The sequence below is a fragment of the Salmo trutta genome, chromosome 10 (genome assembly GCF_901001165.1).
Source record: "Salmo trutta chromosome 10, fSalTru1.1, whole genome shotgun sequence".
Classification (NCBI taxonomy): Eukaryota; Metazoa; Chordata; class Actinopteri; order Salmoniformes; family Salmonidae; genus Salmo; species Salmo trutta.
Genome location: NC_042966.1, coordinates 12,246,969 through 12,261,703, shown reverse-complemented (window position 1 = coordinate 12,261,703; position 14,735 = coordinate 12,246,969). Strand labels below are relative to the sequence as shown.

General features: G+C 41.8%; 1 protein-coding gene across 2 annotated transcripts in view; it reads right to left on the bottom strand.

Annotated features, from left to right (window-relative positions):
• The window catches only part of LOC115201129 (wings apart-like protein homolog), a 51,529-nt gene extending 40,513 nt beyond the window's left edge, over positions 1 to 11,016 (bottom strand). The window contains exons 1-2 of one of the 2 annotated variants that reach the window (XM_029764449.1): positions 10,635 to 11,016; positions 9,341 to 9,825 (exon numbers count right to left, since the gene is read on the bottom strand). In XM_029764449.1, coding sequence (XP_029620309.1) covers positions 9,341 to 9,803 — 463 coding nt within the window. In that variant the 5' untranslated portion in view covers positions 9,804 to 9,825; positions 10,635 to 11,016. The remainder of the gene's footprint in view (positions 1 to 9,340; positions 9,826 to 10,634) is intronic. The other variant, XM_029764448.1, reaches the window with a different exon arrangement.
• Between the last annotated feature and the right edge of the window lie 3,719 nt (positions 11,017 to 14,735).

Sequence of the window (14,735 nt, the reverse complement as noted above, 5' to 3'; positions counted from 1 at the left end):
GAACACTGGGCCTTGGAGGATATCCAGGGTTTGTGTAGGAACGTGGCAGTGTCATTGCTAAATGTGCAAATGATTGATGCTTTCAGTTCAGTTTTCATAGACTGAAAGAAGAATATACACTCAGTGGCCAGTTTATTAGGTACATAAATGGTTCGCTCCAACTGTGTGAGTCACGTGGCCGTGGCTTGCTTTATAAAGCAGGCAGACAGAGGCATTCAGTCACTGTTTGACTGAACGTTGGATTGGGCAAAACTAGTGACCTAAGACTTTGAGCGTGCTATGTTCGTCGGTGCTAGGCGCATCTCAGAAACGGACGGCCTCCTGGGCTTTTCACACATGACAGTGTCTAGGGTTAACCGAGAATGGTGCAACAAACCAAAAATTGTCAGCGGCAGTCCTGTGGGTGAAAACAGAGCATTGATGAGAGAAGTCGAAGGACAATGGCAATAATCATGCAAGCTAACAGGCGTGCCACAAGTAGGCAAATAATGGCGCAGTACAACAGTGGTGTGCAGAACAGCATCTCGGTATGCACAACCCGTCGGACCTCGTCATGGACGGGCTATTGCAGCAGACGACCACACCGGGTTCCACTACTATCAGCTAAAAACAAGAACAGGCGGGCACACGATCACCAACACTGGACAATTTCATATGATACAGGTAACTGCCAAAATAAAGGAAACAAAGGGTATATACACACAAATAGTTTAACAGTTCTTTTAAGTGATAGGCTACAGTCCAGTTAAAAAAAGTGTGCACGCGAGACAGAGGAAGAGCAATTCTTACACCATTGAATGTCAAACAATCACCCTCATCATTCAGTTCCTTCAAACTCAAGTGCACAATTATCAGTTTCTGGTTTCAATTACCCATTCACGTCATTCATTTAGTGAGTAAAGAAACATTAGCACCTGGCACCAAAAGTTAACACCGAACCCAGAAGCATTATCAGATTTCTAACTCCCCCTTGCGGTGACGCGATGTGCCAGACATGTACCTTAATGCGCTGCAGTATAAACTTAATTGAGAAACCACTGTACATCGTTTTCATGCTCATCAAACCCTTCAGTGACCACTCGTGCCCCGTGGATTAGGACATTGGCTATGCCGCCACAGGATGATATGGTAGGCAAAATAATGGCCTGCCCAGCATTTTTATGCATGATGGGATGTTAATTGCTTAATTAACAGACACCACACCTGGGTCAATTTCACAACTGTTTTTCTCCTGTGTCATTTTTCACTGAGATAATACACAATAACCTATTTTTTTGCCCCAGATACTATACATTTTAAGAACATTCACAAAATTCTCATTACCATAAGTTTTCAGTCCAAAAAAGTAAAATACATATTTAGTATTTTTTTTTTCAAACATTGATCCCCTAATGAAAAAGGCCAGAGTTAAACGTAACACTGAACATACATTTTTTTAATGAAATTATATAACTCTGACTTTTCCACCCAATTTGACCATGTCGGTAATGAGAAGGCCAAGTGGGGTAAAGGGAGTGTTGGAGAATTTAGAACATCATTCTGAAGGGATATAAGCAAATAAATTAACATATCATCCTCTAGATCAGTGGTTCCCAAACTTTTTATAGTCCTGTACCCCTTCAAATATTTAACCTCCAGCTGCGTAACCCCTCTAGCACCAGGGTCAGCGCACTCTCAGATGTTTTTTGCCATCATTGTAAGCCTGCCATGAGTGAGTTTGTCACGTCCCCGAGCCGGGTTGTGACAAAGAGCGCTTATATGACCAGGGCACAAATAATCAACAATTTTGCTCTTTATTTAGCCATCTTACATAAAACTTAATTTGTTCATCGGAAATAGTGAATACAGTGCCTTGCAAAAGTATTCACCCCCTTGGCATTTTCACTATTTTGTTGCATTAGAACCTGTAATTTAAATGGATTTTTATATCATATAATGGACACAAAACAGTCAAATTGGTGAAGTAAAAAAATAAAAAATAACTTGTTTCAAACAATTCAAAAACAGACAACTGGTGAGTGCATATGTATTCACCGCCTTTGCTATGAAGCCTCTAAATAAGATCTGGTGCAACCAATTACCTTCAGAAGTCACATAATTAGTTAGATTGGACACAGGTGGACTTTATTTATGTGTCACATGATCTCAGTATATATATACACACACACACCTGTTCTGAAAGGCCCCAGAGCCTGCAACACCACTAAGCAAGAGGCACCATGAAGACCAAGGAGCTCTCCAAACAGGTCAGGCAGAAAATTGTTGAGAATTACAGATCAGGGTTGGGTTATACAAACCTGCCAAGAGAGGGCCGCCCACCAAAACGAACAGACCAAGCAAGGAGGGCATTAAGCAGACCAAAGATAATCCTGAAGGAGCCGCAAAGCTCCACAGCGGAGATTGGAGTATCTGTCCATAGGACCACTTTAAGCCGTACACTCCACAGAGCTGGGCTTTACGGAAGAGTGGCCAGAAAAAAGCCATTGCTTAAAGAAAGAAATAAGCAAACACGTATGGTGTTCGCCAAAAGGTATGTGGGAGACTCCCAAACATATGGGAGGTACTCTGGTCAGATGAGACTAAAATTGAGCATTTTAGCCATCAAGGAAAATGTTATGTATGGCACAAATCCAACACCTCATCAACCCGAGAACACCATCCCCACAGTGAAGCATGGTGGTGGCAGCATCATCATGCTGTGGGGATGTTTTTCCATCGGCAGGGACTGGGAAACTGGTCAGAATTGAAGGAATGATGGATGACGCTAAATACAGGGAAATTCTTGAGGGAAACCTGTTTGTCTTCCAGAGATTTGAGACTGGGACGGAGGTTCACCTTCCAGCAGGACAATGACCCTAAGCATACTGCTGAAGCAACACTCGAGTGGTTTAAGGGGAAACAAATGTCTTGGAATGGCCTAGTGAAAGCCCAGACCTCAATCGAATCTGTGGTATGACTTAAAGATTGCTGTACACCAGAGGACCCATCCAACTTGAAGGAGCTGGAGAAGTTTTGCCCTGAAGAATGGGCAAGAATCCCAGTGGCTAGATGTGCCAAGCTTATCGAGACATTCCCCAAGAGACTTGCGGCTGTAATTGCTGCAAAAGGTGGGTCTACAAAGTATTCACTTTTGGGGGGGGGGGGGGGTGAATAATTACGCACGCTGAAGTTTAGTTGTCTTATTTCTTGTGTCACAAAAAATATTTTGCATCTTCAAAGTGGTAGGCATGTTCTGTAAATCAAATGATATAAACCCCCTAAAAAAATATTTCAATTCCAGGTTATAAGGCAACAAAATAGGAAAAATGCCAAGAGGGGTGAATATTTTTGGAAGCCACTGTAACTCACCACAGGTTAATGAGAATGGTGTGCTTGAAAGCATGCACATAACTCTGCAATGTTGGGTTGTATTGGAGAGTCTCTGTCTTAAATCATTTTCCACACAGTCTGTGGCTGTATTTCGTTTTCATGCTAGTAAGGGCCGAGAATCCTCTCACATCGGTACATGGTTGCAAAGGGCATCAGTGTCTTAACAGCGAGATTTGTCAAGGCTGGATACTCTGAGTGCAGCCCAATTCAGAAATCTGGCACTGGCTTCTGATTAAGTTACATTTTCACAGAACCGCTTGTTGCAATTTCAATGAGGCTCTCTTGTTCAGATATCAGTAAGTGGACTGGAGGCAGGGCATGAAAGGGATAACAAATCCAGTTGTTTGTGTCATCCATTTTGGGAAATTACCTGCGTAATTGTGCACCCAACTCACTCAGGTGCTTCCCTATATCACATTTGACTTTGTCTGTAAGCTTGAGTTCATTTGCACACAAAAATCATACAGTGATGGAAAGACCTGTGTTGTCCTTGTTAATGCAGACTGAGAAGAGCTCCAACTTCTTGGTCAGCAAACAAACTTTTTAAGCTTGTCTCTCAATTCAAAACTTGATAACCAGCGCACTTCTGTATGTTGTAAAAGCGTTACATGGTTGCTGCCCATATCATTGCATAGTGCAGAAAATACCCAAGAGTTCAGGGGCCTTGCTTTAAAAGGTAACCATTTTCACTGTAGTGTCCAAAACGTCTTTCAAGCTGTCATGCATTCCTTTGGCAGCAAGAGCCTCTCGGTGGATGCTGCAGTGTACCAAAGTGGTGTCGGAATCAACTGCTTGCACGAGCATTACCAATCCACTACGTCTCCCTGTCATGGCTTTTGTGCCATCAGTGCAGATACCAACACATCTTGACCACCAAAGTCCATTTGATGTCACAAAGCTGTCCAGTACTTTAAAAAAATCTTCCTTAATTGACCCCCCATCAAACTTTAGACATACCAGGTGCTGTGCAAAGCCTGCAACATCTGTTGAATCTTTAACTGTAACGCATAGAATTCACTGGCTTGTATGCGAAGCAGTAATTGTTTCAAAACATCTCCTGCCATGTCACTGATGTATCATGGAACAGTGTTGTTTGATGAAGGCATTGTCTCTATAGATTTTTTTGTCCTTTTCCACCAGCATTGTCCCAGCCATATCTGCGGCAGCAGGGAGAATTAAGTCCTCCGCAATAGTATGGGACTTGCCTGTCCTAGCCTGGTTTGTCTCTATGGACGCGGGCCTTACTTTTTATCCATTTATCCATTTTCAAGCTAACGGAATGAGCAGCAGCTACATACGGACCATTAGTGGAATTCCCGTGAGAGAGTAACGGTTAACGTGATTGGATGTTAATTATGTGACTAGGCTACCTGTAATTGACATTGTGTTATTTCGCTCAACACTAGATAGTTAAATTTTATTTTTGGCAGTGAAAAGAGGCAACGGGGGGGGGGGAACAAAACCTCACCCAAATGTATAGCCCTGTTGGAAAATAAATGGACTGTTTGAAAAAATACTTTAGTTTTATTGAATTTTTTAAAATGTGAATCACTTGATCTAGATGATGCATCATGGGTGAATAAACTATATTTAAAAAAACTGACTGGAGTTTTTACAGGAACATGAGAAAGTGTTACGTAATGACATGTCCACAAACAATATGTAATTAGAATTAGAGTTTAAAATGTAAACTTCAACTAGTATACCATTTTTTGATTTATGGACAAACTACAGCAACATTGTTTTATTCAAAAGTTGTTTTGCTAAAGAATTTTTACGCATTTCGGTAATAAAAATTTGGGGTGGAAATGTACAAAGTCAGGTGTAAAATGTATTTAAAATTGGACACTTCCAAAACCTACATCTCAGTCCTGAATGATGACAGTTGATTTTTGCAAATGCATCATGGTTTTGCAACTCAATCTGACAGACATTTTAAATACTGGTTTCATGAGAATCACCCACCTGTGTGGAAGCACCCGCTTTCAATATACTTTGTATCCCTTATTTACTCAAGTGTTTTGGGAGTTAACTGTAGGGCATACAGCAATATGCAGGGATGTAAAATTATACGATACTGTTTTGTGATGAACAAGGCGCACACCAGCAAGCAGCATTGCATTGAAACTAGAGGTCGACCGATTAATCTAAATGGCCGATTTAATTAACCGATTTCAAGTTCATAACAATCGGAAATCGGTACTTTTGGACGCCGATTTAATTTTTGTTTATTATTATTAAGAACTTTATTTAACTAGGCATGTCAGTTAAGAACACATTCTTATTTTCAATGACGGCCTAGGAACGGTGGGTTAACTGCCTTGTTCAGGGGCAAAACAACAGATTTTTACCTTGTCAGCTCGGGGATTCAATCTTGCAACCTTACGGTTAACTAATCCAACGCTCTAACCACCTGCTTTACATTGCACTCCACGAGGAGCCTGCCTGTTACGCGAATGCAGTAAGAAGTCAAGGTAAGTTGCTAGCTAGCATTAAACTTATCTTATAAAAAAAACAAAATCACTAGTTAACTACACATGGTTGATATTACTAGTTTATCTAGCCTGTCCTGCGTCATATGATCACAGGTACGTTGCTCCAACCATAAACATCAATGCCTTTCTTAAAATCAATACACAAGTATATATTTTTAAACCTGCATATTTAGTTAATATTGCCTGCTAACATGAATTTCTTTTAACTAGGGAAAATGTGTCACTTCTCTTGCAAACAGAGTCAGGGTATATGCAGCAGTTTGGGCCGCCTGGCTCGTTGCGAACTGTGAAGACTTTCTTCTTAACAAAGACAGCCGACTTCGCCAAACGGGGGATGATTTAGCAAAAGGCCTTTCTTAAAATCAATACACAGAAGTATATATTTTTAAACATGCATATTTAGCTAAAAGAAATCCAGGTTAGCAGGCAATATTAACCAGGTGAAATTGTGTCATTTTGCATTCATTGCACGCAGAGTCAGGGTATATGCAACAGTTTGGGCCGCCTGGCTCGTTGCAAACTAATTTGCCAGAATTGTACGTAATTATGACATAACATTGAAGGTTGTGCAATATAACAGGAATATTTAGATTTAGGGATGCCACCCGTTAGATAAAATACGGAACGGTTCCGTCTTTCACTGACAGGAAAAATGTTTTGTTTTCAAGATGATAGTTTCTGGATTCGACCATATTAATGACCTAAGGTTCGTATTTCTGTGTGTTATGTTATAATTAAGTCTGATTTGATAGAGCAGTCTGACTGAGCGATGGTAGGCAGCAGCAGGCTCGTAAGCGTTCATTCAAACAGCACTTTACTGCGTTTGCCAGCAGCCCTTCGCAATGCATTGCGCTGTTTAAGACTTCAAGCCTGTCAACTCCCAAGATTAGGCTGGTGTAACCGATGTGAAATGGCTAGTTAGTTAGCGGGTGCGCGCTAATATCGTTTCAAACATCACTCGCTCTGAGACTTGCTTTGAGGGTGGCTGTTGTCGATGTGTTCCTGGTTCGAGCCCAGGTAGGAGCGAGGAGAGGGACGGAAGCTATACTGTTACACTGGCAATACTAAAGTGCCTATAAGAACATCCAATAGTCAAAGGTATATGAAATACAAATCGTATAGCAAGAAATAGTCCTATAATTCCTATAATAACTACAACTTAACTTCTTACCTGGGAATATTGAGGACTCATGTTAAAAGGAACCACCAGCTTTCATATGTGATGAAGCAAGGAACTTAAACGTTAGCTTTTTTTACATGGCACATATTGCACTTTTACTTTCTTCTCCAACACTTTGTTTTTGCATTATTTAAACCAAATTGAACGTTTCATTATTTATTTGAGGCTAAATAGATTTTATTGATGTATTATATTAAGTTAAAATAAGTGTTCATTCAGTATTGTTGTAATTGTCATTATTACAAATAAATAAAAACATCAGCCGATTAATCGGTATCGGCGTTTCTTTGGGCCTCCAATAATCGGTATCGGCGTTAAAATCACAATCGGTCGACCTCTAATTGAAACGGGCCCGTAACTAGAGCAACAAGTTGCTACAGTAAATTACATTCAGCGTGTCTACTTAAGCCTGTTCCATGCTTCCAAGTCAACAGTTGGCGCATATATTACGCCGAAATTTGAAATTGTTGTCCGTTGGTGTTAAGCAGGTTTTATTTCGAAGTTTGGTAGGCGAAGTCTGCGATTGGTCAACAGTACTACGACGGCTAGTAGGAGTGGGAACTATGTACGGGATTCTTCAGTGAAGCGGTTGTTGCCATTCAACGAGACATTTTTTCACTTGAGAAATACTGTACCAAACATCTTAGGTAGATGTAAAATTGCACGACTAAGACCTCAGCGAAAACATAAAAATTACAGATTTCTTGATTTATCTTGGATTCATTTTGAGGAAGGGTTTCTGGCTATGTTGTTGCTATGGTTGCTCAAGAGGGACAAACGGCAATATTGCCCCTTTTTGTTTCTCGAACGAAAGGTCTTTAGGGAGTATGCGAGGCACAGACGTTTGCGTCGCCTAGCCGAATTCTGCTAGGGGCAAACAACATCATATGCGGGCGCCTTTAGCAATGCTGAATACAATCATAACCACCTGCCACAGAGAAGCCGGCCACCTAAAAACGAGGCTACCTCCGTCAGGTGGACTGGTTTTATATTAGTGAAACGCGTCAACATAAAGACTGCACATTCTGATGGGTTTGCATCTTCCCGGCGAACGCGCTTTGGAAGTAATCCACAAGAGCCTGCCAGGCTGACAGTTTGTCCCCAATATTTAATTTACATTTTAGTCATTTAGCAGACGCTCTTATCCAGAGCGACTTACAGTAGTGAATGCATACATTTCATACATACTTCCCCCCCCCCCCTACGGGCCCCCCCGTGGGAATCGAACCCACAACCCTGGCGTTGCAAACAGGGGGCTCAGTTAGTAGAGGGTGAGCTAAACTCACTCATGGGAGCCTGTTGAAGCCTGCTCCAAAGACAGAGACAGATTAGAGGCTTGTCTGTTCCAAGAGTTGTAAAACTTCTCCAAAGTTAAACACTAACAGTGTTTGCAAAGTGGTAAATTGTCACAAGGCAGGGTGTTGCATTAAAAATGGCCACTCGCCAGCTACCAATCTGATGACTAAATGAGATGTGTGGATGACATATGGTCTGAAATGAAGAGACAATTGCAAGTGCATCCTAAATGAATAATTATGCATATTCTTTTGTAACCTCACTAGAAGAAATGTCTTCTTTACTGCTCAGGATTGGATCACTAAATCGAAGGACAATCAAAATATTTAGTACCTATAATTACCTTGTATTCATTCACATGTAATGAATTACAGGAAATCAATCTGTTTCAATAATTGTAACTAAGGATGGCTGACTTGGCACACAATATTTTATCTTAAAGACATGCTCCGGAACTTTGGCGACAACTAAGTATTTGGGCTCAGTGTGTCAATGTGTAGTTCATACATGCATAACCTATGAGCATAATTACTGTCTTCTCAATTAGCTGCAATTAGCCCTTGTTTGAAAGTGGCTTTTTCTGGAAGCTGTGTTGCGCCATTTTCCCCCTCGTGGGCCAACCCCTAGCAATTTGAGGGTCTTGCTAATGAGCATCAGCCCCTTGTCATTTGAGTGACAACTAGCAAGATGCACAAGTCAGAGGGAGATACAGCAATGACTTGGGGCACATATTTTTACATTAAGGCCATATGAGACTTTATACACAATTTTCGGGGACCACCTTTGGCTCAAACACTACTTTCAGTACTGGCTAAAGTCTAAAAGTACCAGAGAATCTCTAACAAATAAAAACTGCCAAATTGCAAGGCAGAGAAATTCCATGCATGCACAATATTTAGATATGTTCGACCCTACACCCTCTGAAAGCCAAAGTCTTCTGGCCCCATCTAACATTCTACAATGTATTATTAGTCCTACTTTGCAACATGTGTCCTCCTACCTGTTGTGGGGGTGGTGTTGAAGAACCTGGCTGTGTCCTCGGTGACCCTCAGTTGGGTTCTGTCAATCCCCAGACTAGAGGTTGCTCTACTGGGAGCAAGGCTGGTTCTGCTGCTGGACTCTAGGGTCAAGCCTGGCCTCCCTGCCAGGGGCAGTTCTGTGGATGCAAGCTTGACTGGGGAGGCTTTTGCCTGTGGGACACGAGAGGTGACCGTCTTGGACTCCTCATCGCTGTCAAACCCAAAGGGGTCCTCGGAGCTCTCGTTGGAGAGTTTGGGCCTCTTGGGCTGCTCTGCCACCTCAGTCTTCTGGCCGGGGCGCTTGGAGCTCACCTTGGCCTTGTATGTCGTCTCGCCCCATTTGGTGCTGAGCGTGGCTCTCTTGTTGGACAGGACCTCGTCAAACTTGGATGATGAACCGTCACCTCCCTTACGGCTGTAGGTTTTACCAAATCTGGACGTCATCGTGACACCTGTTTCATATTCTCTGATGGGTACAAAACATGAAATGCATTATTTGCAGTCATCATATGCCATGTCTCATCAAAACAATTAAGTTTACTTTTACTGTAATGTTTTTATCTAATAAATCTGGACTAATGGGGTTTTAGTTCATCTCTACCCAAATGTTATTTGGAAGCTGTCATTTCACCACAGTTTTTTTTCTACCGTGTGATCCTTCATTTTCAGGTTCAGCAAACTGAGGCTCCGACTGCTCTGGAAGTGGCTAACGCAATGTGCAGTTGGGTACAATACATCCCCATTAACTGAGACACTATAACATTGGGTAGCTAGTCGACTAAATCAATCAGCTAGCGGTATTAAAGGAGCAATAGTGTGTCTAACGTTAGCAGCAGGACATACTAACGTTAGCTGGGATAATATAGTAGCTACATACTACTAGCTAGTATTTCAGTGTTCAACAACCAAAACAGACCCATATGGCTAGCTAGTTACGATGTTAGCTACCTATATCAATTAGCTAGATAGCTAATGTTCACTAACGAACTAGCCGCTAGCTTCAGGTGACACAGTCGAGGCTGGCTACCCAACTAGCCACATAACGTAAACAATTCTCGCGAAAAATCTAAAATAATGCAGCCAGTTACAGTAACTAGCTAGCTTACGTTAACTACTTGGCTATAGCTAGTTAGCTTACGTTAGCTAGCTGGCTCAGGCTAACAGACGCAACATGATAGATGACATCCAATTCTCACATTGATTTTAAGGTTTCAAGTAGTTTGAAAATCTGTGTATATTTCACAATTGTATTGAATATACAACTGCCTCACTTACTTGGTGAGTGAAAAGACCGAACCACTCAATAACACACTCCGAAGAAGGCGGCCGCTTCCCGCACCAGATTGGGCCTCCCGACCCTGTTCAAAGCTCGCTTGCAAAACAATATAAACAAGGCTCAACTGCCTTTAGTAATGACAGATATAGGACAGTCAAATACTGTAAAAAGTCCCGTGTATCCTGGGTAACAATGTTATTTTGATAATGTTGGTTTTACGTCTGATATATTCATTTTTTTAAAGCTCTATCAAACTCGATTGTCTCCTCTGTGTTGCACCGACGCCTTCCATTCGAGTTCCCCCTCCCTCATCTTTTTGCTTCCAACGGAATTGAGGGAATTATTTTACCCTGTCTCGGCTTGAACTGGTCAATGGCCCGTCAAGTCATCGGGCGAAAACTGGGAAATAGGAGCGCCCTCTTAAATCAACCAGTAATATGCACCACTCGGTCATGTTGTCAACATGGCAGCATGGTGCATCTTTTCCATGAAATAAATGTTAGAATTTTCACCCCAAAAAATATTGGGAAAGCAGACAAATCACTTTTGCAGGGGAAAACACAGAATCCTACTAATTACTACAAGTACTTAATTACGTCACTTTTGTTTTGAGCCCAATTCATCGTCGTACAGAGCGGGGTACCTGGATCACGGCCGGGAGGCAGCCCATTTACAAATCGAATGAAATCAACTTTCAGCCGGTGCAAAACACCTCAACACGCGCGCCCGGACGAGATTAATCGAACCCCCTCACTGTCACCTCACCGCAAGTACCGTGTGGTCCAATCAGGAAGATAGATCTTTGAATGTGACGGACAACTATCGCTGCGAAGCACTATTCTTCCTTGTGATTGGTTCGAAAGCCGAGAACACCTGAACAACTTTTTATTTCATTGGACTATGGAAAGTGCTCTCCGGGATCCTTGGGACGTCACTACCCTAAACCCTAACTCCTGCCCTAACCCTAACCTAACCCGAACCTTAAAGGCCCAGTGCAGTCAAAAACTAGATTTTTCTGTTTTATATTTCCACACAATGAGTTTGGAATAATAGGCTACTGTGAAAATGATAATGCCCTTTGTAAGAGCTGTTTGAAAATACCGCCTTAAATTTCAGCCTGTTTTGGTGGGATGTAGTTTTGGCCTGCCTGGTGACATCACAGAGGAGTCCCCAACAACTGGATGTTCTGGTTTTTAGGAGAAATGGAAAGAGAGCCCTGTGACACCACTTCTGCTTTTGGAAAAAGACAACACTCCATCTTAGCTCCTCCTCCACATTTACCAGATTGGTTGAATAGCGCAGAAGAGAACCAAGACCAGTATGTAGGGGATCTAGTTTCAGACATTTATTTTTTGACTACTACATTATTCCCAGATAGTCCAAGCAAAATTGTTGCTTCAGAAATTGCTCTTTGCTAAGAAGCTATTTTTGTTTATTTTTGACCATTTTAATTGCAAACAATCACATTAAGTTACTTAATTGTTACCCAGAAATTATTTGATATTGACATTGATTTGATATTTGATACTGCATTGGACCTTTAACCCTTACCTTAACCATTTTACATTTGAACTTCAATGGGATAGGGATGTCCCAACGATTTTGGATAGCAAGGACCATTGGACTGTTGGTGAGATGTGTCCTCTTTGGGGGTGTCATCGAAGCTAGTGGAATGAAATAAGTATGGTAACTGTAGTAAATTTGGTACTGAAATAAATAATCAATCAATCAAATGACATTTATATGGCACTTTTGACTAGGTGCTGGCCTAGATCCCAAAGTAACAATTAGCCTACAGTGACAAGGAGAAAAAAAACACTTGAAGACCCTATCAATAGCCAAAATTAGCCACAAATAAAGTGCATTCTAACGTGAAAGACACTCTACCATAAAGTAGATGAAAATGTGTCCACCTGTCCTAGAGAAGTCTATAGGCTTACAATCAAATAAGTGATGGTTTTATGGAGAGACATAGTTTGAGGGACCAGTTCCATTAAATGATGCATCCCACCAGAACATACGTCCCCAGATACCTTGTCAGAGCATCATTCCCCTGAAAAAACAGTCAGTGTCATTTTTTAAAAATGTTTGTTTATGGTCATGTGGATAGCCGGGTACGTTTTAAACATAAATATTTACTGTTGTAGGTTGCCATTCACCGGATAGATTTGTAGGCTGTATATTCTGTGATTCATACATTATATTATCTCTTACATCTTTGATGTGTGCAGTACATTTTGTATACAGTAACTACGTTGTATTGTCCACACCCACTTTTCATGTTGTTTGAAATGTGAATATATTTGGGAACGTGTGCACTTCTGTTTGACCTGATCAAGTTTTAGCTGGATAGGTGGTAATTCTGTTCTTTTCAAATTAATTGATACCCAGCTGTGAATTACTTGGAGATAATATCCCTCACTTAATTTCTGTCCTGACTGAAGTTGTTGGGCCCACAGAGTTTGTGACATGAAGTTGAGAGTCAAATAATTTCACTGCCATCTACTGGAAAGGCTTTTTGACACGGGGCCTAATGTGTAGTCCTAGACGTGATCCCTATGATGATAATAATATGGTCACACAGATCAATTACATTTCAATGATCAAGGAATGGAACAGTGCACCCGATCCTTGCGTGCATAATAATCACCTGTCTCTAGTAGAACATCTTGATTCTCTGTCCATATCGGAGAGAGTTAGCCAGTTTTTTTTGTCATCCAAGTCACACTTTCCAAACAGTCCTTTTTCTCTGTCGATGGTGTGAAGGGGAATCCTTAGGGCGACGACGATGACACATATATTGCCAATGGGTGTGTGTGTGTGTGTGGATGCAGCTCGCGCAACTCCATGGGAAAAATCTTCGGAAACCCTTTATCTCATAAGGGTGTAACGTAATGGCTTTCAGTCCGTGTAAGTCAGGGGGGGAAAAAATACAGAACCCTGTGATTAGCTGTTATTAACGTTACGTTACTGAAAACACATTCCTGATCATGTTGTTCATAAGATCAGTGTTAGAAGGCTCCTCTCAAGGCATTCCGAGGCGGTCTGTCCCTGGAGGGAACAGTAAGAGACATGTTGTAGCGCTGCGTTATCCTTACCAGTGCTCATAGTTACTTCTGTCATTTTATTTATTTGACTCCTATGTAGGACTACAGGGGTAGTTAGTTGTAGGACTGGGAGTGAATAGGGATAAGATGAGCATGGATGTGCTGCCTAACATTTCTATCATTACCATATGGTCCTCATTTTCTTTCTTCTTCTATCTATCTAATCGATTTTGACTGGTTACGTGTCCAACTCTCTGCCTTGTCACATACAGGTTGTCAACAGAGACGAGCAGGCCACACCAACCGCTGGCAACTGTGTCACCCGCTTGGCAGTGACCTGGTGGGGCAAGCGATAAGCTGAGAGAACTGTGAGAGTGGACATCGACATATCCATCACGACCATAAGGACAGGTGTGTGTGTGTGTGTGTCTGTGGAAGTCACCCATGTCTACAATGTGACAGAAGTGTTGGCATTTCTTATCCTAAGATGGTTTTGAAGAGTACAGTATGGAGATTAGTTCAGGTTGGCAGAGGGCCCAGGGTTCTTCTAGGTACTCCTCCTATGTTACCAAAGAGTTCTTAGCCAGCCGAAATCTGTACGTAGCATGCTGTGTCGGAGTGCCAAAGTCAGTGTACCCCAGCCAAGAGCCGTGCGTACCAGGAGGGACGCTAGACACGATCGGTGCCAACCACGCCAACCTGGTGTTGAGAAACTGGCAAAGTTGTGTGGAGATTGGCACCTGGAGAGATCTGACAGCAGTCTTTTTCCAACAAGACTGGCAATGGCATCCCATAGACAATTAGGCCTTTGACCACTTCCAGATACGCTGTGCGAATCTGTGAGAGCAGAGAAGAGTCACAGGGGAAACGATTGCAGAGAAATGCAACTATTATGAATACTTTGCAAAGGTTCCATTGGGATACAGAATACCAGATAAAGTTGAAATGAGAAGTTTTAAAACACTGGTAATTTGGGGTCTTTTACATGATCACAATTTCAATGCAAATCCATAAGTTCACCTCTGAACTTAAAGTGAAAGTTTGCCATTGTTA